This window comes from Crocodylus porosus, unplaced genomic scaffold, assembly GCF_001723895.1.
Source record: "Crocodylus porosus isolate Cpor-Errol unplaced genomic scaffold, CroPor_comp1, whole genome shotgun sequence".
Lineage (NCBI taxonomy): Eukaryota > Metazoa > Chordata > Crocodylia > Crocodylidae > Crocodylus > Crocodylus porosus.
In genome coordinates, this window is record NW_017728910.1 from 26935996 (window position 1) to 26962611 (window position 26616).

General features: G+C 52.2%; 1 protein-coding gene across 3 annotated transcripts in view; it reads right to left on the reverse strand.

Annotated features, from left to right (window-relative positions):
• Nucleotides 1–11666: 11666 nt before the first annotated feature.
• Nucleotides 11667–26616, reverse strand: part of FGF12 (fibroblast growth factor 12) — a 212880-nt gene continuing 197930 nt past the window's right edge. For all 3 annotated transcript variants that reach the window (XM_019532922.1, XM_019532923.1, XM_019532924.1), the window contains exons 4-5: nt 22837–23035; nt 11667–12015 (exon numbers count right to left, since the gene is read on the reverse strand). In XM_019532922.1, coding sequence (XP_019388467.1) covers nt 11897–12015; nt 22837–23035 — 318 coding nt within the window. In that variant the 3' untranslated portion in view covers nt 11667–11896. The remainder of the gene's footprint in view (nt 12016–22836; nt 23036–26616) is intronic.

A 26616-nucleotide genomic window follows, 5' to 3' on the forward strand; every position in this document is an offset into this window, starting at 1 on the left:
CAGGGAGGTGGGCGGCTCAACGCAGGAGCACCCCCTACTGGCCCGCCATAGCCTCTTCAGTCTCTCTGCATATGGGAACCCCTCCACACCACTGCTGATCCTTGTTGTCCTTCTCTGGACCTTCTCCAGTTCTTCTATATCTGTTTTGAGATGCAAGGACCAGAGCCGGGTGCCATATCCAAGATGTGGACGCACCGTGGATTTACAAAGGGGGATCATGATACTTTCTGTTCTGTTTACAATTCAAACATTGTGCTTGCCTTTTTGGTGGCTTGCTGAGCCCTGAGCTGATGTTTTAGTGAACTGTCCCCAGTGACCCCCCAAATCTCTTTCCTGCATGGTAACAGCTAACAATAGAGCCCATCATAGCGTAGATACAGCTTGGGTTATTTTTGCCCATTCGCATCACTCTACACTTACTACCTTGCATTGCATTGGCCATTTAATTGCCCATTCACCCAATGGTGCCAGATCCTTCTGTAGTTCCTCACTGTCCGTCTTGGCCATTACCAGTTTGAATAATTTTGTGTCATCTGCAAACTTGCCCCCCTCGCTACACACCCACTTTTTAGATCACTTATGAATATGTTGCACTGCACTGGTCTCAACAGAGATTCCTGGAGGACCCCAAACTTTACTTTTTTCCATCCTGAAAACTGACCAATTATACTCAGTCTTTGATTTCTATCTTTACACCCGTTTCTAACCCATGAGTGGATATTACTGGTAATCCCATGATTCGTGGCTTATGAGGGCTGGGAACTTCACAGGAATCAGTTTACTTGGCAGATTTGCAGTTCCTCCTGCTTCCAGACTAGAAACTGGAGGAGATTTGTTTTCCCCCATCCCTTCTGCCTGTGTCCAAACTCAAGATATGAGAAAAGACACAAAAAGGAAGAAATAATAGAAACAATTACCAGAAATTTTGGAACTCTAAATGTATTTGGTTTTAGGGCAGAGATGCAGTTTTGATCTTGTGTTACCAGTCCTGGATCACCTCCTTGTTCTGTGGTAAATTGCTTAACATGGTAAATACATGGCTTGATGTCTAGTTGGCAGCTGGTATCAAGTGGAGTGCCCCAGAAGGCAGTCCTGGGGCTGGTTTTCTTCACTAATGATCTGGAAGATGGGATGCGGTGCACCCTTAGCAAGTTTGCAGATGACACCAAGCTGAGGAAGTAGTAGATACACTGGAGGGCAGGGCTAGGGTTGAGCGCGACCTAGGCACATGGGAGGATTGAGCCAAAAGGAAATCTCATGTGGTTCAACATGGACAAGTGCAAAGTCCTGCACTGAGGAGGGAGCGATCCCCTGCACCGGGGCAGGGTGGGGTGACGGGCTGGACAGCAGCTCTGCAGAGAAGGACCTGGGGGGACAGGGGACAAGAAGTTGAATATGAGCCAGCAGCGTGCCTTTGGTGCCAAGAAGGCGACTGGCATCCTGGGCTGCATCGGTAGGAGCGGTGCCAGCAGATCACAGGCAGTGATTCTCCCCTCTATTCAGCACTGGGGAGGCCACATCTGGAGTCCTGTGTCCAGCTGTGGGCCCCCCCCGACAGAAAGGATGTGGACACATTAGAGAGAGTCCAGCGGAGGGCAATGGAAATGGTTGTGGGGCTGGGGGACAGGACTGCTGAGGAGAGACTGAGGGAAATGGGCTGATTGAGTCTGCAGAAGAGAAGACCGAGGGGGATTGAACAGCAGCCTTCACCTCCCTGCAGGGGGGTGCAAAGAGGATGGAGCTGGACTGGTCTCCGTGGGGGCAGATGGCAGAAGGAGCCATGGGCTCACATTGCGGCAAGAGAAGTTCAGGTTGGATATAAGGGAAAAAAATCTTGCTCAAATCTTGGAGGGTGGTGAAGCACCGAAACAGGCTACCTGGAAAGGTGGTGGAGTCTCCATCCTTGGAGGATTTTAAGACCTGGCTCGGCAAAGCTGTGTCTGGGATGAAGTAGTTGGGGCTGGTCCTGCTTGGAGCAGGGGTTGGACTGCATGTGACCTCCGGAGGTATCTTCCAACCCTCACTGTCTATGAGTCTGTGAAACATTCCCTGTTTATTTCCTTTTCCAATATAAGTCACCCTCCCGAGTGTTACCCAGAGTCAGGCCTTCCAAATAATCTCTTTTAAAGTACAGCCATATGGCAAGCAGTAGAGTTGGAGTCCTTTCTTTCTGTGCCAGCATGTGGGCCCTATAGCCAGAGCATATGAACATCTCACACATACAAAAGCAAAAATGTGGGATTGGGCAGGGCTTTAGGAGGTCGTACCCAGTCCAGCCCCCTGCTCAAGGCAGGGCTGACTGAACAGCCCAGTCAAGTGTTAGTCTAATCTAGTCCTTAAAACTTTAGACAATCATCTTTTGCAGCACCTACCAGGCACGATGCCCAAGACATCAAAACCACCCTTTAACACGCTACGGGTAAAGCAGGGGGACCAAGGACACTATCAATATCTTGTCGATGCAAAGACGTAAGAAGTAGGCCAGACCATCGATCAGTCCATCCCTGCTACACGGGCAGAGAGCAGATGCTGAGAGAGACCTGGGGCTGAGCAGGGTTTTCCCTCTGTTTCTCTCTCCCTTGCAGCCTCCAGCATTTGAGGGCCAGACAGGTCTGATGCCCCTTACTCCCTTGCCCAATAGCAACTGATGCCCCTTTGCTCCCCCCATGTGCCCGATCCCTTGGTGAATCTGGTTAAGCTCTCAGCTTCCACCTCATCTGGTGGCAACGAGCTCTACCTTTAAAGACATGCTGAGTGTTAAATAACTCCATGTTTCAGTTTTCAACTTTAATGCCTGCTCATTGCATACCGTGACCCCTCATTCTTGGAGTGTGAAAGCTAGTCCATAGTAAATCCCACCTGACTTTCTCTTCACCCTTTAGTAAACCCTTCTCATGCCTGCCTCAAGCATCTCTTTTCTAAACCATATAGACCTGGCCTATTCAGTCTCCTCTCTTATGGAAGCCCCTCCACACCCCCAGTGATCCATGTTGCCCTTCTCTGGACCATCTCGAAGTCTTCTCAGTCATTTCTGAAATTTGGGGACATGAATGGGGCATCGTATTCAAGGTGTGGATGCACCATGGACAGGAAAGAGTTGATTAACAGACATTAGAGAGATGCATCAGGTACCCTGCTTTTGGGAAGGTGTCTGCAGTATTATGACCTTTGCAGCGTCCTCAAATCTCATTGGCTAACCGTTGGCTTCTCCTTCCCTGCCCCCTTGTTAACCAATTTACCAAATGATAAGAAAGGGGTTCACTAAAATGCAGATTAACGTGCAAGGTTAACACTGCAGAAGCATCCTGCATCCTTTCACCAACTCCGTTCAGTATTTAAACTGAGATATTAAGTTCCCAGGGGGGGAATTGTACTAGAATAGAAAAAAAGCACAGCGTGTATCTATTATTGTGGCAATGATGGTAATGAGCATGGAAAATGGAACAATATATAACCCATTCTTAATAGAGTCTTAAGACGGTAATCCTCTGTCTCTTCTTAGATGCAGTACCCATAGACTTATAATTTCTTTATCTGGAGCTTTTCTTTGAAGGAGCAGCTCCATTTTCTTAGTGCTTAGCAAGCATCACGGGTGTTTCTCAAAGACCAAATTAACCCTGGCTGTGCAGCAGAGTGCAGTGCAGCTGATATAAAGCCTAGGTCCCAGATGCCAAGAGCAATCCTAACCACTATGCCGAAGCCTCCTGTGCTTTCCAGAAGGCCGGTTGAGGTTGGAGCCTCCCAAGATCAGTCCCTGGTTCCCCTGGGTGGATCCCCTGGAGCTGCGTTCTCAGCACACTTGTTCTGAGAGAGCTCTGGCTCTGACGTGGCCCCTGGACACGCTTCTAGGCCCCTGTGACACATTACATAAAGTGTGATTAAAGCCATCATAAAATGATAGAAGATGGGATGAGTGCACCCTAAGCAAATTTGTGGATGACACAAAGCTGGGGGGAGTAGTAGATACTCTGGATGCAGAGTGACCCCGACAAATTGGAGGATTGCGCCACAAGGAATCTCATGCGGTTCAACAAGGACAAGTGCAAAGTCCTGCACTGAGGAGGGAGCGATCCCCTGCACTGGGGCAGGCTGGGGGTGATGGGCTGAGCAGCAGCTCTGTAGAAAAGGACCTGGGGGGACAGGGGGCAAGAAGCTGGGCAGGAGCCAGCAGTGCACCCTTGGTGCCAAGAAGGGTAATAGCACCCTGGGCTGCATTTGTAGGAGCGGTGCCGGCAGGTCGAGGACAGTGATTCTTCCCCTCTATTCAGCACTGGGGGGGCCACATCTGGAGTCCTGTGTCCAGCTGTGGCCCCCACTACAGAAAGGATGTGGACATGTTGGAGAGAGTCCAGCGGAGGGCAATGAAAATGGTTGTGGGGCTGGGGGACAGGACTGGTGAGGAGAGGCTGAGGGAAATGGGTTTATTGAGTCTGCAGAAGAGAAGACCGAGGGGGATTGAGTAGCAGCCTTCACCTCCCTGCAGGGGGGCTGCAAAGAGGATGGAGCTGGGCTGTCCTTAGTGGGGGCAGATGAAAGGACAAGGAGCAATGAGCTCAAACTGCAGCAAGGGAAGTGGAGGTTGGATATTAGGAAAAACTCTCTCACTAGGAGGGTGGTGAAGCACTGGAGCAGACTCCCCAGAGAGGTGGTGGGATCTCCATCGTTGGAGGTTTTGAAGACCCGGGCAGACAAAGCCTTGGCTGGGATGATGGACTTGGGGCTGGTCCTGCTTGGAGCAGGGAGTTGGGCTAGATGTGACTTCCCGAGGTCCCTTTTCTATGATGCTGTGATTCGAAGACAAGAAATAGGCCACAAAAATGTTCCACAAAAAATGCGTAATTACTCTGGCTGGTTCCTATGACCCCATTAATTGTATGTGTGGCCAGGAATGCCCCCAAGGCTGAGATCCTGGCCAGCTGAGGGGGCTCCCAGTCACAGGAGCCTGCGACTTGCCGGGACAGGGGGAGCCCAGGATTGTGGTCCCCGGCTCCCCTGCGCTGCCAGGAAGGTGGGATAGGATCTGAAGTGCAATTCCACAAGCACGTCTCCTGCCCTGCGCCTTTACCTGCATGTCTGGATGGGACCCTAGTTGCAGGAGAACCTCATAGGTGATGTTGAGTCTGAGTGGGGCTTTGGTGGCAGCAAGGCCTGTTCCTTGCTTCCTTCACTTGCACAGGTGTTGTGGTGGGGAAAAGGATGCCGTGTGAGACGGCAGCTGCTCCTGGAGTCGAAGCAGGGCAGGGTGTACTGCAGGATACACACGTTTGTCTACTTTGTGGGTGCAGCAAGGCCTTGGGCATAATTCAACCCTGACTCAATTTGGAGGTGGGGAGAGGAGGGTCCATGTGCCTCCAGCACACTCATTAACAGATGAGCTTTACTTGGCCCTGGTGTGTACGACATCAGCCATGTCTCATGCCTCCCCTCTGAAGCTGCTTTCAGTCACCCTCCTGGAGACAGTGCCGGGAGCGAGAGCGTGAGTGCACCAAGGCTATGGCAGGGATCCCACACCAGAAAGTTTTTATATATATATATATATATATATATAGAGAGAGAGAGAGAGAGAGAGAGAGAGAGAGAGAGAGAGAGAGAGAGGCATATATATATAGAGAGAGGCATAGATCTAGATCTAGATATATATATAGAGAGAGGCATATATAGATAGCTATATATAGAGGCATATATAGATAGATAAATAGAGAGGTATATATATATATGGGCATAGATAGATAGATAGAAAGATAGATAGATAGATATGGGCGTAGATAGATATATGGGCGTGTGTATATATATATATGGGCATGTGTGTATATATCTCTCTCTATATATATATGGGCTTGTATAGGAGCATATATATATATATGGGCATATATATATGGGCAGATAGATAGACAGATAGACGGGCATATATATATATATATATATATATATATAATATATGGGCTGCTAATTTGTCACCATACATCAACTGTTCCAGCTCGTGTTTCCTTTCCAGGAGACTCTGAGGAACAAGCCTGGCTCTCTAGACACCAATTTGCATATTTTATTTTTCTCTCCCTGGCATTAAGGAAAAGACTATGATGCAGAAAGTAAGTTCCCTTTCTCTGCAGGCTCTGGGCAATGGCTAAGCCAGGGGCCTGTTATGTATAGGACGGTGCCCTGCGTATTAGGCTAACTGGGTAGCCATTAACTGGACTCGATGATCTCCCGAGGTCCCTTCCAGCCCTAATGTCTATGAAATCTATGAAACTGCTTAATGGGTCTTCTGGGGCTGACTCAGTGGCCACTCCTTTTCCTGGCTTTATGCAGGAGCGTAAAAACAAAGGTAAATTTTACTTATTATTATTATTATTATTAATAATAATAAGAAGAAGAAGAAACATCATATGTGTTGGGGCATCCATCCAGCTAGCAGAGGATCAGGAGAGGCAGCAATAGGATGGAGGATGTCTTGCTCCACTAACACAGGGCACCCGGCGCTCCCATGCGTTTGAATGAGTGGCACTTAGACACCTCTGGGAATGGATCCGCAGCTATAGAGGGGCATGCCTCCACATTTGCTCCAGTGGGGAAGATGTCCCTTGTGCTGAGACACCGCTGTCTGCTCCGCTTCCCACCCCCACTGTCTGTGTAAGCAGGACAACTAATGTCTCTACGGGCAGTAAAAGGCAGCAGCAGGTCTTTCTCCTGCACAAATCACTTGGAGGTTACAGCATGTCACAGACTTGCATTCGAGGCCTCCCTCCACTTCACAGGGTTTGAATCTACACGTCCTTTGCTGCAGGTTGAACATGCTCTTACTGCCTCCAATGCTCTGGGGCAGGGATGGCTGTGAGCACCACTTTCCTTGAAGCCAGCCCTGCACCCAGCCATACCCTTCGATGCCTCTTGAATGCCAGTTGTGGCACATATAAGATATAGCACAGGGTTCTGCATTGTTAACAACAGCCCTTGGACAGGGGGCCAGGACCTGAGCTATGAAAAGCAGGAGATGAGAATGGCGGTTTTGTGCCCATGTCCCCTTCTGTGTCTGGTTGGGTGGCAGATTGTGAAACAACACCCCTCATACCCCCACAACCCTGCTAAAGCTGCAGTGGGGCAGGGGAACAGGCTGGCAAGGTGTTGGAGCTGCATGCGTCTGCAGGCCGGCCACTCCTAGCTCTGCGCCCACACTGTCTCCTGGTGCCACGCTCCTCACGCTGGGGGAAATGGGACCGGTGCCCATTCCCAGTTACACTACCGTGTGGATTTGCACAGGAGTGGCATTGCATCAGTGCAAGGGGCTGGAGATGTTGGCTCTCAGGGTGATCTGAAAACTAAGGCATCGCCCATCCGCTACACCCGCCTGCCCTTGCTGGGTGCCTGGCCGGCAGTGCCACCGCCAGGGAGAGATTTGACAGTGTTGCCTCCTGGCTGGGGGCTGGACAGAGCCAAGAAGTGTGCACAGCTGGGCTGCCAAGGCAATTCAAAGAGCCTGATGGTTGTTTAAGTGAGGATGCCTTTCCTACCGCCATTGGATCACTTTGCTGCGTGGGCAGGAGGGACCAACTCCCCCCACACTGGGTGAAGCTGCAACTGGGTAAAGCATTTGGCCACGTACATGCACATGGGGGTTGAGTATGGGGTGCAGCGACACGATAGCACGTCTCGTGTTAGGCCTGGCTTGGTAGATGCTCTCGGACCATGCACCACGGGGGCATCCCTGGCAGAAACAAGGGCACGTCGGCTTCCCAAGCATGAGACCGCAGCTGTGGAGGATCTTGGAGGACTGAGTTTCAGCCACGGGCACCTGGGGAGCTCCAGCCCGGAGCACCAAACGTATCCTCGGTGCTCTCTGAAGCTGACGGAGGCTGAGTACGATCAACTTATGCCCGCGAGGGCTTTTCCATTGAAACCATGTTGGAAAACAGCCTATTTTCTTGCATTGTCTTCATTAAACCTGTGATGCTCCAAACCGCCATAAACCGCAACGGCGTCTTTGCCCTCGATGTTTCCAAGCTAGCGAGCGCTAGCGTTGGCATCGACGTGAGGCTGCAAAGGGGCAGCCGTTAAAATCAAGCAACAGCGACGAGAACTCGGCGCTCGGCTCTCACGGACGCGCTGGCGTCTGGGCCTCCCGTCAGCTTGCCTCTGTTCGCTCGACGAGCATGGCAGCCTCCCCTGTTTTTAGGCATGTGAATTATTCATCCTGCTGCTGAGCCGTGGCATTTTAGTTGTCCGTCCCGGGAGAGAACAGCTTTCTTTTAACAGCAAAGCCTTCCGGCCAACTTCTGCTGCTAGGCGTTAGGTCCAGATCATCGGCGGCTTCAGTGCGTCTGAGAGCAGGAGCTGACCTCCTCTTTTCACTTCTAAGCTGAACAAATGGCCCTGGTTCCTGTGCTTTTAAAATCAACAGTGCAATTCCTCAGAGAAGCTATGGGAGATGATGGATGGGGGCAGAAGTTGTACCAGCGCTGGAAGGCTGAATCCAGCATCCCGACCTTGACACTAGAAAGCATCAATGAAAAGCAGGAGATGAGAATGGCGGTTTTGTGCCCATGTCCCCTTCTGTGTCTGGTTGGGTGGCAGATTGTGAAACAACACCCCTCATACCCCCACAACCCTGCTAAAGCTGCAATGGGGCTGGGGACCAGGCTGGCAAGGTGTTGGAGCTGCATGTGTCCGCAGGCCGGCCGCTCCTAGCTCTGCGCCCACAGTCTTCTGGGGCCACCCTCCTCACGCTGGGGGAAATGGGGCTGGTGCCCATCATTCCCAGTTACACTACTGTGTGGATTTGCACAGGAGTGCAAACTGCCTTTGCAACCTGCCCATGCAACTATCCCAGGGAGAAAAGGACACACCACCGAACTCACAACCGCGTGCTCAGTGGATTCAATGGGTGAAGGTGTCTTGGAGGCTGGGATGGACCTCTGGGCTTCCAGTGATGGCATTAACCTTCTTCCCAACAAGTGGTCCCACATTTGAATTTTGTGGCCCCCATCCCACAAGGGTTTCCGTGAGAGGCCTCTGCCTGTCCCATGTGCGAAGCCTGTGCTTAACACTAGTGTGCGATGGAGGGACTTGTGCCCCTAGCACAGGAGAAAGGGGTGTCTCTGCAGCTCCACCTGCTGTGATCTCAGGTCAGCCCAGAAGGGGACGGAGGCACCCAGCTCTAGACAAAAGATGCCACGGGTGGAAACACCTGAGAGAGGCAATGCAGAAGTGCAGCACCCTGCACCTACTCCCAGGGCCGGTGCCTGAAGCAGGTCGACCAGCCTTTTAGGGGCGGGTGGTGGAGCTGCCGACGTGGCTCACAGGAGGCCAGGAGTTAAAACACTGGCCAGAGAGGAAAGAGGCCAACTTTTAAGTGATCAATAGTTCATCCAGCCAGAAAGCGAAAGACCAGGCAAGCCCAGTTGCTTCTCCCCAGCGTAACGCTGGCTTGCATGGACCCTCGTCTGAGGCCGTGCATTACTGAGAAGCCCAGGCACTGCATGGGCCCGTGGCTGGTTAGCAGTCCACAACACAGCTCCATGCCCGCCACGTAGGCTGAGCCTTGCAGCAACTAGGATGCCCGTGGCTCCGGCCCGCAAGCTCGCCCTGAAGTCTTTCGCTGCCGCGGCTTCGAAAAGAAGCCCTCGTTGCCTCAGCGATCCAGCCCTGCTCACCTCTTGGAGGAGTAACTTAGGAAGAGTCGAACTGAAGCAGCTCAAAGCTGCAGGGCTGCTTGGCTAGCCACGGCTCGCGCTCCAGGCGCTACCCCAGGCTGTGCAGGGGCAGCAGGGAAGACGATGGCAGCAGCGATACCAGAAAAATGGGGCTTTATGGCAAGGCTTCAGCTTTCCCAAGCAGGGTGCGAACAGGCTCAAGCACGTCTCTTCACGTGGAAACGCAGCGTCCGCCGTAGCCTCTGGCATTTGTTTTGGCGTGTGCTTTCTTAATTGTGGAGGCCAGGAACCAACCCCATGCGTGCATGCATGTGTGCATGCATATGCATGTGTGTATATGTGCGCGCACGTGTCGTTCTGTTTTCACACCGGTTGGCGTTCTTCCGCCAGCTTGCTTGGCACCAGAAGCGAACTGCAGTCAGCGCCACCTGCAATCACAGCCCAGCTGCAGCAGGGCCAGGGACGAAGCGGTGATTGTACTGGTTTCTATTGCATTTCACGCACCAGAAAGCTTTGCATCAGTGGGTTTCATGACTTAGAGGACTTCTCCCGTGTGTAGCCTTAACGCCGTGTCTGCCTCTGCCCAGCCCCTCGCGGCCATCAGTTTCCTACTCTCCTTGTCCTTGGATGCCGGGCCCACCTTGGCCATGGCAGGCAACAGGCAGCTGGATGAAGCCTGAGAAGCTCAAGAAGCAAACCAAAGCCACGGCTTCCCGGGACGCTAGATATATTCCTACTGCAGCTAACGCCGCGAGGCCCAACTCTGGGAAGAGGCCAGATGCCCCGGTGATGGGCAGGGATTGAGAAGGGGTGTCAGCGGGCAGTGATGGAGAGTGGTGCTTGCAGGACTGGAGCCCCCAGGGCGGGATTCCTCTGCAAAGCCGAGGGAAGAGCTCAGCTGCTGTGGAGGAGATGCAAACGCTGCTCCCCTGCCTTCATGGGGCCGACACGCTGGGGCTTTGTTTCCTCCAGGGAAAGGGCTCTCCGGCAGCAAACCGAGAGAGGAGCCGTGTGGAGACCACACATTGCCCATCACTCCACCTTGCTGCTGGCCTGTGCGCAGGGAGACTGCGTACAGGGACGTTTCTCCGGGACTCTCCTGCTAAACCAGGCTCAGCTGGGGTAAGAGGGCATCGCCACTTGGTACATGAATATGTGTGCAGAAAAACACAGCGGGGCTGGAGAGTGGCTGAGCTGCAAGTGAAGTGGTAAAGAAAGCCATCTAGTCTCTCGCACACACCCTGCACACTCACCCTCCTCCTCTCGCTGCCCCCCCAGCAGCCCTGCTCCTCTCCCGTGCACACACCAGGCCCTTGTGCAATGAACTCTCCATCCTTCCTGCTCGATTGCAGGCGTTTCGGTAGCTTTATCCCCCTCTCATTTCACAGTAGTAAAACCGCATGTCTCAGCATCCTAAACACCTAATGAATTAACCAATTCACCTTGCAAGGCGCAAAAGCCTGTTTATGAAACTCCCCTGGCAGCTAACCATGGAAAAACAAAAGGGAAGGAAAGGACACAAGATGTACGCCCAGCTCAGGCATGCACCGGTCATGCCACCATCACCCAAGGATGCTGTTCTAGCGCGGATGGAGAAGCCAAATGCAGCTGGTTCCCAGTCTGCAAGGGCCAGCACCCCAGGTCATTTATTTAATTCAGCATCAGGTGCCATCCCTGCCTTTCCTGCTCGACAACCCCCCCCCGGATGCGAGTGGGACGTGGAAGAACAACACGAAAGCACAGCGAGCGCAACCTTTCGTCTCGCCGGCTTCCGGCACATTGCTCGCCAAGTTCAATTTTCCAAAAGCTCTGTTTTATTTTTAAAGGTAACATCTTTATTAGTAGCAGTAGTACTCTTGTCGTTAGTGTTTATTACTTTATTAGTAGTTGTCATAGTAGTATTATTATGCAGAGATGAGTTTTTTTCCCCCCTTTTGATCACAGAGCAAACAATTGCTTTTGCAAATGTTAATGGAGTTCTGATTTAAAACTTTTTTTTCTCTTCACTTTTGGGGGAGGGGGGGTTGTTTTGTTTTGTTTTGTTTTTCTAAAACGTTGCGACAGGCAAGATTGGGGGGTCGTTTTCCTCATCCTACTCAACAAAAGATTTTGAGTTCAGAATCCTAGCCGCTACTGGTAGGTCCTGCCTTGCTCAGTTTGTGGTGGTCTCGTGTGGTTTCACCGGGTGGGGTGGGCAGGTGGGCGGGAGGGGGACGACAGGAAGTGGGGGCAAGGGGGGTGTTTTGCAGCTATGTTGAGTCTTGGTTCACGACTTTGCCTCCGTTCATAGTTGGTGTCCCTGAACTTTTCCTTGAGCGTCCTTGTTTCTCTCCGATTTCATGCAGCGATGGCTCCCTGTACATGCACACTGTGGACGGAAAGGGCAACAGTTAGCTCACGTGCTGCTATAGAGACTGGGCTCTTTGTCCATTATTTGTATGAAGGATTGGGTTTCCTAGCCTTCCCCCTGCCCCCATCTCCCTCCCTACACACACGCACATCACTTGCACAGAAAATCCCGGTTTGTCCCATTACTCGTGGTCCTTTCTGCCTGAGCTGGCAGCTGCAGCCTTTGGAGCCTTCACTCCTCTAAAGGGAGTAAGGGCTGACCCGGTCGCTCCCAGCTAAGTCGTCCCTAGTGTCTGCTCTTTTCACACATCTATGCATAGCTGTGTATACCAACACCCTCCTTTACGGTGCCATGTATAGTCTCGAGGTGCCAACACCAGCAAGAAACGCATCAAAGCATCAGCCTGGCTCCCTCCCTTGAATTGTCAGCAGGAAATACGTGAGACAAGAAAAGCATCCCCGTCTGTGCGACTGCAGCCTTGTGCCCAAACCTGTTGTACCCTCTAGCCACGTGCTGGGGTCTGCGCTCGGTGCTGGGATCACACCGGGCCACGCTGTGCCAAGCCCCGGGGCAGGGAGGAAGCAAAGCCTCGTCGAGACAGGGAGAAGCCACCTGTGTTGTAGCTTGATGCAGCATGTCTCCTCTGCTCCTGCGAGCCTCCCCATGCTGGGAGGCACTTACAGGGCTCCGTCCTACTGCACTTCATGATCTGAGCGACGGCCTCCAGTTGCGGCAAGGGAAGTTGAGGTTGGATGTTAGTAAAAGCTTCCTCACCAGGAGGGTGGTAAAGCACTGGGACAGGTTACCCAGAGAGGTGGTGGAGTCTCCATCCTTGGAGGTTTTTAAGGCCCGGCCCCTTTCCTCCAAGGATGCGTCCAGTCCCTTCTTGCAGCTTCCACCACATCCGGTGGCCACGAGCCCCACACTAATGACGCACGGGGTGTAAAAGAGCTGCCTGTTGTTACTTTTAAATTTACTGCCCGCTTGTTTCGTGTTGCGACCCCTCGTTCTTGTATTGTGAGAGCAAATACGTCCTCAGCACTTCCTCTGTCTCCAAATCAGTCTCACCTCGGGTGGGGGAATACAACCCCGCTGGGTTTGTACCTGCCGGGGGGGGAATCAGGGCAGGGCTCCCAGGTTTTAGACCAATACCCTTGTCAAGAGGCTTAGCAGTTACTGCACTGCTGCATCCTGCCTCGGCGATGGAGCAGGGACCCCGCGTGTCCTGCTCCCTGGAGGAGCGTCCTAACCGCGAGGCTACCGGCCACACAGTGAGAAGGCTGCTGCTCTGCCCCCACTGGGGTCCTTGCCCAGCGTTATGCATGTACCCACCCAGCCAGAGCACAGTCATATCGAGCACACTCAGCGGCGTGTGCATGCATGTGTGCTGGGAGTCAAGCCCCAAATGGCGAGCAAGGTCCAAGCGCTGCGGGGCCGCGGCTGCCCGCGTGCCATTCAGGTGCGATGTGACACAGGATGGAGCCCGCTCTGCCTTCGCACTGCTGGACGTGCAACTGGAGACAGCAAGGAGGTGTTTCCCCCGCCTGTCCCTTCCAATGCACCCGCATGCTGCTGCTTCCTGGCCGCTCGAGCCGTAGCCAGGGCTAGCTCAGGCCATCTGCCTGCAACCTCAGCTGTTGAATAAGGGTCTCTGCTTGACCCCATCAGGAGAAACGTCAAGGCTCCCGTTTCAAATAGGGCCTTCTGGACCATCCATCCAAATCCTGACCCTTCTCATGGGCAAATGTGCTGGAAATGGGAACCAGGGATGGGGCCAGGTAGCAAAGCTGACCCTTCCAATCCTGGCAGGGTCCCTCAGAGGGGCCGAATACCACACTGTTTGCTAGGCTATTACAGCATGGCTGAGTGGGGAGAATCAAGCCCATCGTAGTTTGGTTCTGGTTCCTCAACAAGAGCAAGTCCAAGGAAAAATTAAACAATTCCAGTCTAAATGATGTGAATAAAGAAGGGGGGGGGGCACCACCTATGGCAAAGTGCAATTCCCCTGGATGCTGGTAGCCTTGCCCTGATTTCCAAATAAATCTCAGCAATTAGAGCCAGATCGAAAATGTTGCAATTGCTTGGCATTTCACTCTTATCTACAAAAACATTTATAGTAATGCAGAATAACGTAGGGCGGCAATAAAGTGCAGTCAAGTGCAGAGCAATATAGGCAATATTGCACAGAATATCTCAGCAATGAAAAACATTCATTTGCCCATATAGCAAGCCTGCCATCCAAGGCTCTTGAAGCACTTTAATTGCGCACTCTAACTGAGCCTCACGACACCCCAGTGAAGCCTGTACTGAATAGTAAAGTACCGTGGGCAAGGCTGTTCTCAACGGGAAATACAAAAGGAAAGAGAATGAATGACCTGCTTATCTTGAATTGATGCTGAATAAAATCCAAGCATCCTAAGCTCCCAGCCTGAGCACTACCCTGCACCTCGTCTGCTTGGCAAACAAACCACAGGAACAAGAGGAAGCCCCAAATTCCCCCTAGTCCTGGCAGCAGCGAGGATGCTGGCTACATCCTGCAAGCCTTGACAGTCCTCCTTTGCCTTCCCACCGTTCTGTCTGCGTGCCCAGAAGGATGCACGTGCTCGCCCACAACCCACTGAGAAACTTCACTGCAGCAGGGAGGGCAATGGGACATGTCCTGACCCCCACAGGTTAGTTCTCCACCATGGTGAGCATCCAGACCCACTCCCTCACCTTGCAAATCCAAGTCACGAATACGAATCAAGCAGCACACAATTAGACAGGACACACAGCTAAAACTAATTAAGAAATCCATGCACTGAAGTAGCAAATGAGCCAGGCAGGGACACTAAACAAAAGTGGAGACGAGCAAAGCAGACGTACCGCGCCTCTCGCAGAATCAGCGCAAAACCCGAGGGAGCAGATCACGGAAGAGAGGGGAGAGCAGCGCGGGGCGCTTGGCTGTGGAAGTTACCCCATGCACGCCATCCCGGCCTACACAATACGGATACACAGCGACACGGCCTGTTCCCACGCAGCCGCGTTACGCAGACTCGGTGAGTTGGCGTACGCAAGCGGCATCCGTCTAGACGGGAAGCGCTCGCATTTGTGGACTGGCAGAGCTAGCAGGGATCGAGTCCGACCTGCTGTATAATACAGGCCACGGCTGCTGACCCCGGCGTTGAGTTCGATAACTTGCGACACGCACCAAGATCAGCGACGGGCCAGCGAGCCACCATTGGGGCGTCCCACCAGGTTGGTCAACACCGAACCAAACTCGTTCTAATCCCATCGTCGCGGCGGCTGGCAGCTCGCTGTGAGCGGCGTGGTTCAGCCCTATGCCCGGCAGCCGGGTGTGTTGGTGGATGACCCGGCCCTGGCTGTAAACCTCGCCACAACACTGACGGTGGAGGTGGGGACTGCGTTTTACACATCAGCTGGTTCTCAGCCAGGGATATCCAGCACGCCGGCTTAGGAAAACCTGCGCATCTACCGGCAGCTGAGCTGTGTACAGCTGGGGTGGGGATGATGTTGACCCCCATCAGGAAAATATCTGAGATTAAAAACACAGGTGCCTGAAGAAGGGTGTTTGTACCCGAAAGCTTGCAAAGAAGAATTTTTCCAACTATAGTTGGTCTGATAAAAGATAGACCATGTCTGCCTGTGTCCGTAGACCAACACGGCTACAGCCAACACCCCTGGTGCTAGCTTGGGCACTTGCAGGTTGGCTTTCTAGACAGCACTGCACTGCAGCAGAGCTCAGCCCTGACTATCACAGGGCACGGGGTCCGGGCTCTCCCCCAGGTCTGAGCACGGGCTGTTCACACGCTCAGGAGCCAGCTTTCCACTGAATCAGACTTATGGGGGTTTACAGCTGAGCACCTACCTACCCACACACAGACTTTAATATCAGTGAGCCAAGGATTCAGCCAGACCCTGTGTGCTAGACTCTAATCAACACGCACATCCTAATGCATCCACTGAACAGCGATGCCCACAAATGTAGAGGCCAGCCACGGGGGTCAAGCCCCTCTCCAGTCCAAGTGCCAGCCCCATGAAGAGGAGAAGGGTGTGTGGTGCGGGAGGCATGTCTCTCTGGGGCTGAGTTTTCTCCCTGTCCAGCGGCAGTCAGCAATGTGCCAGACTGAGGGGGACACACTACAGACAACCATACCACATGCTGCCACTTCCATTCCTCCCGGCCCTGGACTCAGGGAGGCGATGCAACGCCTGCACAGCATGCAACCTTGCTTTGCTGGCATGCTGTGAGCTGCCCACAACAGCGTTTTGGAAGCCAGCAACAACAGCAACAGCTTTGAGCAGACACACCACCCTCACAGGCTTGCAAAGCCTCCGGCTCCCTTGATGCACAGCACAGGGCATGCACGACAGGTCTGGTGGGGGACCACAGCTGCCCCGGGGTTTGGTTCTCCATAGCTTGGGTCTCATGGGCTCATGCTGGAAGGGAGAGGGTTGGGGGCTCAGCAGTTGCCTCCTTCTTGCCCCGCTGCCCCTTGGGTGGTACTTCACAGCAGGCAGGGGCATCCCTGGAGCTGTTGTGAGTGCACCCCAGGCTTGCATCTCCATCCTTTTTGGGCACGGCGGCTAGTGGTTAGAAGCCAGAGAGCCGACACACCGTGGGCAAACATTGCGAGGAATTAAACGTGCTCTAATGCAAGGTGGTGCAGGACCTTCTCATTTCTAGGATTATGATAAGAAGGAGGGGAGGGGAGGGAATACCAACCCTCCGAGAGGAAGAATAATGTCAGAGCTACCGCAGTGCATGAAAGATGGATTTCCATCCTTGGAGGTGTTGGGATGGTGGAGTTGGGGCTGGGCTAGATGGGACCTCCTGAGGTCCCTTCAACCTGAATTTCCTACAATTCAGCAAGAAACCCTATTTCTCTGCTCTCCCCCTGCCACCACATAAAACCGTCCAAATCTACACATCTCCATTTCTGTGTGTGCAACATGGGATGGAGAAGGATGTGTGCAGTGGTTCAAGGGCTCTTTCCCTACCGTCAGTGAGAACTGGGGGTGCTTTGCACTCCGTAAAATGAACACGCCTGGACCGCAGGGCAGAGATGGGGGCAGACGCCAATGGGGAAACACACAAAGCCTTCAACGCAAAATGTGCCTGGCAGGGGACGAGGGGGGCTGCCTGCTCTACTACCCCGGTGCAGAGCTGTGTCTGGAGAAGTCCTTTCCTTCACCAGAGGAAGCTGCTAGGTCGGTTTTCATTTCTTAACACATGGAAGCAAAAGGTTTTCACTTCCCTGGCCCCCGACTTGCACCCCGGGGCTTTTCTGCAAGCGCTGGAGGCAGCGGTCATCCTGCCAAATGACGGCTAGGCAGGACAAAGAGGCCTTTGGGAGCCTTGATCTCCAAGGCAGTAAGAGTTGAGCTGAGCTGAGCAGGTGCTATTAATAAACGCCCCCCCACAAAATGGCAGGTTTAAGTCTGTGGGGATTTGCTCATTGGCCTGAGAGGCCCCTCTCAGCAGACACTCCTCCTGCTCCCTTATTTCTTTTCAGCTCGGTATTAGGCACTGAGCTTTTCCCTGGGCACCAGCAACGTGACGGCCTTCCTCTCCGGCGGCGTGAGCAGCAGTGGGTTTTCCTTTAGATGCAGCTGTGGCATCTTTTCACGTACGTCTCTTCTGATCCCAGGTGTCTAGCTCATAAGCCACCACTGCTTATGTGAGGGGGCTGTGGTCGGCGTTTAGAGGGAAACAGGCATGGCCATCCTCCTCCTCCTCCCCACCGCTGTCCTTTGGAGCCAGCTAGTCATTCGCTGTGGGGCTGCCCCATTTTACAACCATCCTTTCCCACCAGGAAGCCAACTTTGCAGTTGCCAGGTTCAAGGCCACATTAGAGGAAAGGCGCAGGAGCTCCTGGCATGGAGGATACCATCACATGCAGCGTGAGCTGGGGTCCTCTCATGGGAAGAAAGCCATCAGTCTGCAAACCAGCAGTGAGAAGCAAGAGTCCCTTTCATTTAAGGCTCCATTGAAGAGATTTAATTGTCTCAATGCGAGTGATAGGGGAAGGGAGTCAGGCCCCCCAACTTTTTTTTGGCTGGGATAATTATAAAACCAGTAAGGACCAGGAGGAAATGCCAGCCAGGGCATCCCCAGAAGCTGTCTCTTCAGTGGCTAAGAACAGGGGAAGCTGCCAAGTGTACAGTAACGGCAATAGGTTTGGGCAGGAGATTGAATGTTTATCACTAAGAAGCTGGGCAGCACATGCTTACAGGAATCTGCCTTCTACATTTGGGATCTAGCAAGACGATCAGGACTTTGGGGGAAAAACAGCCAAGCAAGCCTGGGAGAGACTGCACACCAAATCCTTCCCTCTGGGGCCCTGCCTAGACTAGGAACATGGTGGGGTGCAGCTAAAGCTAAGGGAAAGGTTTGCTCAACAGTGGGCACGTTTACACATGCAATTAATACTATTTGGCTCCACTGACCAGTACGCTTACAGCACAGTAGACTTATTTACTGCACAGCAGGCGCATCTACATGTTCATTAATGTGCAGAAGTTACTGCCTATTTTAGTACCTGCTTAATGCAGTACTAATGAAATGTGCAGTAACTAGAGTTACTGTGCAGTAGCGCTGGCACAAGTTTTTTTAGTGATGCTTACTGAGCAGTAGCCTAATACTACTACACAGCAGTGTATTAGCATGGTTATTGCCTGGGATGCTACTGTGCAGTGTTATTAGGCTGCTATGCATTAAGCGTCTCATGTAAACGTGCCCAGTAAGTGCCTGCATGTGTAGACGGTGATGCTTTACTGCACAGTAGAATAGTCTTGTCAAGGTTTGTTTGGCTTGAGCCATGACGACCAGAAATAAAAATGCAAAGGGAAATGGTGGAAGTGTGTGGGTTTCTGCACTCATCAGAGCTGGCACCTTGCAGTGCATGAGTTACCACTGCCACTTGACTGTTCTCCTGTGCTTGGAGACAAGGTGCTGAACTTCCCCCTGCTATTACGTAGTACGGTTTCTGGGATTCCAGTGCATGCAATAGTGTTTGCAAGGAGCAAACTCCAAAGAGTTAAACCCCAAAAGAACAGCAGCTCCCCTCTACTTCCATTCATGCAGAAAGATCCAAAAGCAACTGCGTTTTTTGAGACGTCAAAGAACTCTGCAGCAATATCAGGCCTTAAAATTGCTGGGTTTTTATGCATCTGAAACCCCACTATCCAAAGTGGAGACATTTTGCTTGTTGGAGTTGCTGCGTTGTTGGTACTTGAACTTCAGACCTCCTGATCCAGAAGCAACAGCTTTACCACTGGAAGGAAAGAAACATGTTTCCCTTGGCGGTGAGCTAAAAAAGAGCTGGGCTGTCTGCTTTCAGGACCTTTCTTTGGTTCCTGTTTAAACTGAGCCGCTGCGTAGCTTCGCTGCGCGCTTCTCACTCCTGCCACGTTCCCTGAAGGGACTGCCCTTGAAGTGGCGGAGGAAATGAGGCCTATATATAGCTTGTGAAGCCTCTTTTCTCCAAATTCCAGCTCAGCAGGCCCCCATTCTGATCCCACACCTCACTGCATGTGCCTTCATTTTGGTCATATAACAATCTATGTGCATGCACACACAGGGAGCATCTGCACGTGCAATTCATGCTATTCGGCTTTAATGTGCAGTAAATTGACGGTACAGTGGACTAATTTACTGCGCAGTAAGCACCTTCACATGTAAATGGTGACACTTTACTGCACCATAGGTTAGTCTACTGTGCAGTGAAGTGTCTCATGTAGACACGGCCACACTGTAGATACGCACGACCTGAACAAATGTCCTTCACAAAGCCTGTGCCAGGTACAACTACTCAGTCCTCCTACTTCTGTACTCCACGCTCCTTCCTTCCCTTTGCACATGCCTTGTTTCTGTTGAAGATATAAGCTCCTCTAAGCACTGGTCATGCCTTCCTGCCTATCTGATGGTGCTAGTATAACTGATTGTTTTCATTACAGCCCTGGCCAAAGGTCCTGGGGGTGCCGTTGTGCTGGGGGATGTGTGAGAACACAGGGAGAGATATGAAAGAAGAGCAGAATAATAGATGAGTGCTTAGGCCTTATGGGTGGAAAGCTGGCTTATAACCACCCTCCTCCAGCCTCTGGCGGGCAACACACATCTCCCAGCAGGACATAAAGTTCCAGCAATGTATTTTGGTGTTTTGCCCATCTATGATATTCACCCAGCATGGCTGCTTCTGCATGAAGACACGGAGATCTTGACACTCAAGGAGTGGCTTGGGCTCCTTAGGGCTGGATTCAGGCCAAGGAAAAGAGAGCGGATACAAAGGAAAGGTAATGCCTTCTCTGCTTTACCATCTCCCCTGCCCAGGCTTTGATGAATGCAGCAGAGGCAAGTCACATGGACCTGAGCTCCCTCTTCCACCTCCTCCACATGCAGCCCTCTGCTACCTACAGCTCATGTTATTTGCTCGGGAGCCAGGTCCTCTGTAGCCCCAGACAGCAGAGTGCTTGGGGAAGCTGCCACGTGCCTTTGCTTGGGAGGCAGCCAAGGATGGGATGCGGCAGTGCTCACTGAGGCTGGCTGGGAAGCAGCTTGGAGGAGGGAAGAGGTGGGGGGAGAACTTAATTTGGCTGCCAAGTTTCAAAGAGCTCGCTTGCTTTGGAGTTACATGACAGCGATGATTGAACTGCGCGGGGGCGGCTGCAACCAGAACGGGCTGCAACGGTGGGGGTTTGGGAATGAAAGCGGCGGCAGGCTCTGCGGTAATGAGGGGGCTGCTACAGGTCAGCTGCCTCTGCCTCCATGCCTGGGCACGGCTGGGAGGCAGCATCCTATCCAAACCCCTCCAGCATGCACCTCCTGGGCCACACGTGGAGCATCCCACACTTAAAGGGACCCCTAATGAGGGAACACACAGGCCGGGCCCCGCCAAAAAGCACTCCACCCCTCAGCCAGTCCCATCCCAGCTGGGACATGGGGTGGGAACAGAAGGGGAGGAGGTAGAAAAGAAAGGGGCCAGAGGAGATAAGCAGCTCAACCAGCCGAGGAGGCAGGCTTGGGGAAGACTCCCGCCAAGCACTGGTATGCCTACACTAAAGGGCCATGCACCCTGTCCTCTCCCCTAGCACAGGGGTCTCCCATGAAATGCAAATGGGAAGCTGTGTTGGGTGGGAAGGGGGGGATTTAGCAGCTCCTCGTGATCAGGCTGGAGACAGAAAGCTGGAGAGACTGGTGCTTCTGCCTTTCTCATAGAGACAATCATGCTTTTAGTGGCTTGGGTGTCATGTTGGATGGGGGGATCTGCTCCCTACCCAATGAATGGTTCGGACGTGCCCTCTACCTCAGCATCCCCTATGGGCTACTTGGGCAGATCCGAGTGCTGGACCACTCAAATGCCAGAGCCCACACGTAGTCGAGTGACGCCTCCCATGCATTGCGTTGGGAGCCTGCAAAGCTCTCAGTCGGGGCAGATGACAGAGCAAGGAGCAATGGGCTCAAGCTGCAGCAAGGGAAGATTAGGTTGGATATTAAGAAAAAATAATTCTCCTGAGGAGGGTGGTGAAGCACTGGAACGGGTTACCCAGAGAGGTGGTGGCATCTCCATCCGTGGAGGTGTTTAAGACCCAGGTAGACAAAGCTGGGACGATGTAGTTGGGGCTGGTCCCGCTTTGAGCAGGGGGTTGGACTAGATGTGACCTCTTGAGATCCCTTCCCACCCTCATTTTTTATGATTTCTATGAACCTGAGCATCTCACTTAGGCCTGGAGGCTCTATGTGGCAGCTCACTCCGAGCATTGCAGCCGCCTCTGGCCTCAGTCCTAACTCCTGCTCTGCAACTCGTCACCTCGTGGGCAAAGCTGTGGGGCGAGGTCTACAGAGGTGCTTACCCACGGCCTGGAAGTCACTTGTCTCCCTCAGTCCCCTGCGTGAAGGGGCCTGGAGGTCTCATCTGGGTACAGGCACCGGGTCCTTTCTAGGAGAGGCCAGCTTTCTCCTTCTTGCAGAAGACAAGCTTTCTGGGAGCAACACAAAGACGCCCTTGCACCTGTTGCTCTGAGCCCCCAGGTGCTGGACACTCAAAGCCCAAGCTCTGGTTTGCCATCCTCTTTAGTGAAAGTAATCTCCTTAATGACACCACGCCGTTGTAGGCAGTCTTGGTGTTTGCTCCTGTGGCACTGGTTTAACCGGCTGACACCTCTCCCTTCTCTGACTTCCCTCTGTTGGGGATGCTCCTTTCTCTTTTTCCACACAACCCTGGGGTGGGTTGTTTCTGGTCTGTAAAAGGCACGGGGATGTATACCCCTGCAAGCAGTTTTCCATCTGTCCACAGGACAGCTGCATAAGGACAAAGCCCTTCTCCTGGCAACGTGTTTCGACTCTAGGCTGCCTGGCTGCTCCTTGCAGAGGGAAGTTCAGCATCTCCATCGGGCTCTCGTGGTGGGCACGGGACTGAGACCCATCACCCAGACTGGGTGTACGGGCCAAGACGCCAGCAGACAACACCTTTCAGCCCCCTCTGATGCAGGCTCTATCTGAACCTTGGACCAAGATGCAAAAGCCCATGGAAACTCGTCTTCCTCACTCAGCCCCTTCCTCCCGTTAGGGTTGGGAGTTCATCCTTTCATAACCACAAACACAGTCACCTTTGCAGATATGCTGTCAGCTTACAGGGAAGGGAAATGAAGGCTCTCACTACCAAAAAAGCAGAGCATTTAACAAACAAACCATCACTCGTGCATTGTGGTCTGATCTCTACCCCCTCCCCCCTTCTCCACCCCCTATGAATCCATGTCAGCTCCAGTATCCCCCTACTTCTCCTACCCTGGCCCCCCCCCCACCTGACCACGGAGAAAAGGCGTGAGGATTTCCCATACCTTCAATAGGTTTTGGTACAAAATGTGATGAGGGTTTGGTTTTTTTCACCCGGTTCCCCTTCATAATTTGACCTTCTTTATTGAGCCCTAGGAACCACGCACGTCCAGATTCCTGCTGCCGGTACAGCGTGGAAGAATAAATAACGTAGTAGTTTTCAAAGACGGATTCCTTGAATTTGCATTCCGGCGTGAAAATATCCTGCAGAGGGAGAGAGAGAGGGGAAAAGAAAAAAACCAAAAAGCAATGGAAGGAATTAATCACTAATCACTTAAGCCAGGCATCACTGAGAGCTAATCAATGTTCCCCAATCACAGTCAGCTTAGCAATAGAGCACTATAAATGGCAGCTGTCTCGGACCCCAGCAATAAAGTGCAGATCTAGAAAACAGTCCAATAAAACAGAAGTCCCCCTGGTCTGTTGATACCGCAGGGCTGTCGTTTGCAAACCAGCCTGTGAAAGAAGTGCTTGGGAAAAGCGTGTGCAATGCTTTGGGGGTGTGGACACAACACGGTCCATACGCCCAGGTGGGTTAGGAACCCCCTGGCTGTGCAAGGAGCCAGCGTACATGCAGGAACGGGATGTCTGGATGTCTGGGGGCTGCCTGCAGGTTGGTGTAGCATCTACAGCATGCTTGAGAGACAGAGGTGGCAGGGTTTTGGCTCTGCCGTCCAGGCAGCAAGGTCCCGACCCCCACGACACGGCTGCGAACGTGCCTCGTGCACCCGAGCCAGACACCTGGAGACAGCTGCCGAACGCACCTCCTGGCAAAAGGCAGCTCTGGAGAGAGGAGGTGGAAGGATGCTGAGAGGAGGCTTTCAGGAGCACGTTTGTATTTCCTTAATCAAAAATGGGGCAGGACAGGGTGAAGGCACAAAGCGTGAGAAAGGCTGAATAAGGAGGGGGGGAAAAATCAATGAAGTGTAAGCAGCTTCCCTGGACAGAGGCTGCTGGACTCAGGCCTGGCCAAGCAGTGGAAAGGGTGTAACAGGAACACGGTCAGATTTGCTGTCCAAACAGCTGGGACAGAGAGGGGAAGCCTTCCAAGGCAAGATGGTGCAAACTGCATTGCCCTCATCTGCTACCTTCTCCCTGCACAGGGGTGGCAACGGCATCTAGCAAAGACTTCAGGCTGGATACACCTGCCCCACCGTGAAAGAGGGAGTGAGAACCTCCCCCCCTTCCCAATACCACCCATAGCCTAGCAGGCTAGATGCCTGCCAGGCATCCAGGCAGAGCCCCAGCCATCAGCCCACCCTCGCCATCCCTCTTTTTAACCAGGAAGCCTCTCCTGGACTCAAGGAAACTGCTCAGCAAACATTTTGGTGCAACTGGTACCTCCTAGGTAAAGGTTTCATTCCCCTGAATTGTTATTTCTTGAATAGATTTTCATTGGCAAATGCCTCTATCTGCACTTCCAGCTGCCAAGCGCTGTAGTGACCTGGGCAGGAGGTCTGTTCTAGATGTGGCATCATTCAGGGAGCTGAGCAATGACACCGGAAACAGGATGATGCTCAGCTTCCCAGACCCTATGCAATCAGATGGACACTCTTGTCCAGTAAATCCTGCTGCTAATGACCACGGAGGAGCTCTCCGGTAGATGCTGCAGCATGGCATTCATATCATATCATTGGGGCTGCAATTCTGAGCTCCATTTCCCTGGGAAAGCCACTGCCAACTTCAAAGTGAAGCTGTCAGGGTCATACAACATCCCTGTTGCAGACCGCTTTTCAAAGGCAGCATTTTGCACCTTCAGCCGTAGTCCCAGCAGCAGGGTGCATTCCCAAGGGCTTCTTTTTTGGGTTATATAAAGTGTTGCTAGCATGACAATATATCTGATGTGCAACAGACCTGCACAGCCAGTCAGGCTTGAAGCCACAGGAGAGAAAGAGCCGCAGAACGTGCACCGCTTTGCGGCACGTAACCAAGTCTGCATCCATCGTTAGCAGCGCGGATTAAAAATGCTTCCAACCCACCGGGTCCCTCTGCCGCGTGTGATGGGGCCTTGTGCTTGTCCGTAAAGACAAATACTTTAGGGGGTGACAGGCTAGATGGGGTCTGGGAGGCTTCTCACAGCACTTGGGGAAACAGTAGGAAGTAATTTGCCAGTAACTTGTGCTCCCAAATACCACCCCAAAGCCATTCTCTGTATTCAGCTCTGTGGTGGGCCCTCCACAGACTTTGTCTTGGCTTTGATTACACAACTCGTATGGGGCAGAGAGACATATTAGCACTTTTGGTAATGCCAGAAATCAGACAGCTACTTTATAGTGAGGTATTATTATTATCATCGTCATTATTATTATTATTATTTTATTACCATCATCATCCCCAGCAGTCTTTCCTGCCCAAGTGCAGAGGGGCTGGACTCAAGGGTCTCGTGAGGTCCCTTCCAGCCCTTCACATCTATGAATCATCATTGTTGTCATTATTATTAAAAATGGGGAACCTGAGAAAGGCTGAATAAGTGGGGAGGAAGGGGGTCACTGAAAATATTCTGTGAAGTGTAGACCATCTCCTTGCACAGAGGATGCTGGAGTCAGGCCTGGCCCAGACGTGAAAAAGGCATGACAGGAACACAGTGAGATTTGCCTATTATTAATAATTTGATTAACATTAAAAATATTCAATTTAATAATCAGTATTCATAGCTGCTACTAATGATACTTAATCAGTGCAGTTAATGATCAGTGGTTGTGTTAGTTATTAGTTCTTGCTCACTATTACAAAAAAATGATAACAGCAATGATAATAGTAATCATGGTAATCAGAATGATAATGATAATAACAATAATAACAGTAATAACAACAATAATAGTGATAATAATAGTAACATTGCAAAGCCAGCTGCAGGGCATTATGCCAGACATTGTACAATTGCAAACCACACCAGAGACCATCCCTGCCTCGAAGAGCCTACGGCGTACCGAGCAGACCGACTCCTCCCAGTCGCACACGCATAACACAAATAGTTTCCCCATAAAAACGGGTATGTCATATTGCCAGCAAGGTGGTAGGCTGTAGCGTGACCCTGTTGCAATCGCTTCCTCGGGTCCACGCTTCTTCTCCCCCACTGCTTTCTTAAGAAATGGATCCCCTTTACGTTGTGTCGTTGCTCTCCCACCGCCAGCCCCTGCCCACGAAGTGTGGGGTTTGAAGGCTCAGCTGTGAATTCAGTGCTTCACACTTTGCCACCAGCAATACGGGTTTTGCACCTAGTGTTTAGCCGACCCCTTTGCTGACGTGAATAAAGCAAATCAGACCGCAGCTCCTCTTCCCGCTGCGGTGCTGCCTCTGCCCGCGCAAGAACCATTTGTGCGTGCTCTGGGAAGCAGAGTGAGCAGACCTGACGTAAAGGGCAGAGCGGATGGGAACAGGCTCTGTTCTCTACACTTCCCTTTCCATTTATTACATTTGGGGCCAGGTTTTGAACAGCAGTGGAAATCTGGAGCAACTCCTTCAGTATTAAAAACTTCTTTCTTGGAAGTACAAGGCTAGACTCTGTTCTACCCATTGGATGTCTTCTCCAGAAGAACGTAGGGCAGACTGGCCAGCCACATTAGAAAGCATGCTTACATGTCATTATATCATTATAATCATTATTATCCCTATTATCATTATATAGGGATTTACACATGGGACTCAAGCCACTTTCCTAGGGGCTGCCTGTGGGTGCCTGGCCTATCCCTGGTCAGTCTTTCATCAGTCCCATGGGACGCCCATGCCTGCTATGGGACAGGGAGATCTGGGTGATGGGGATCCCCTACCCTCCATCAATGCTG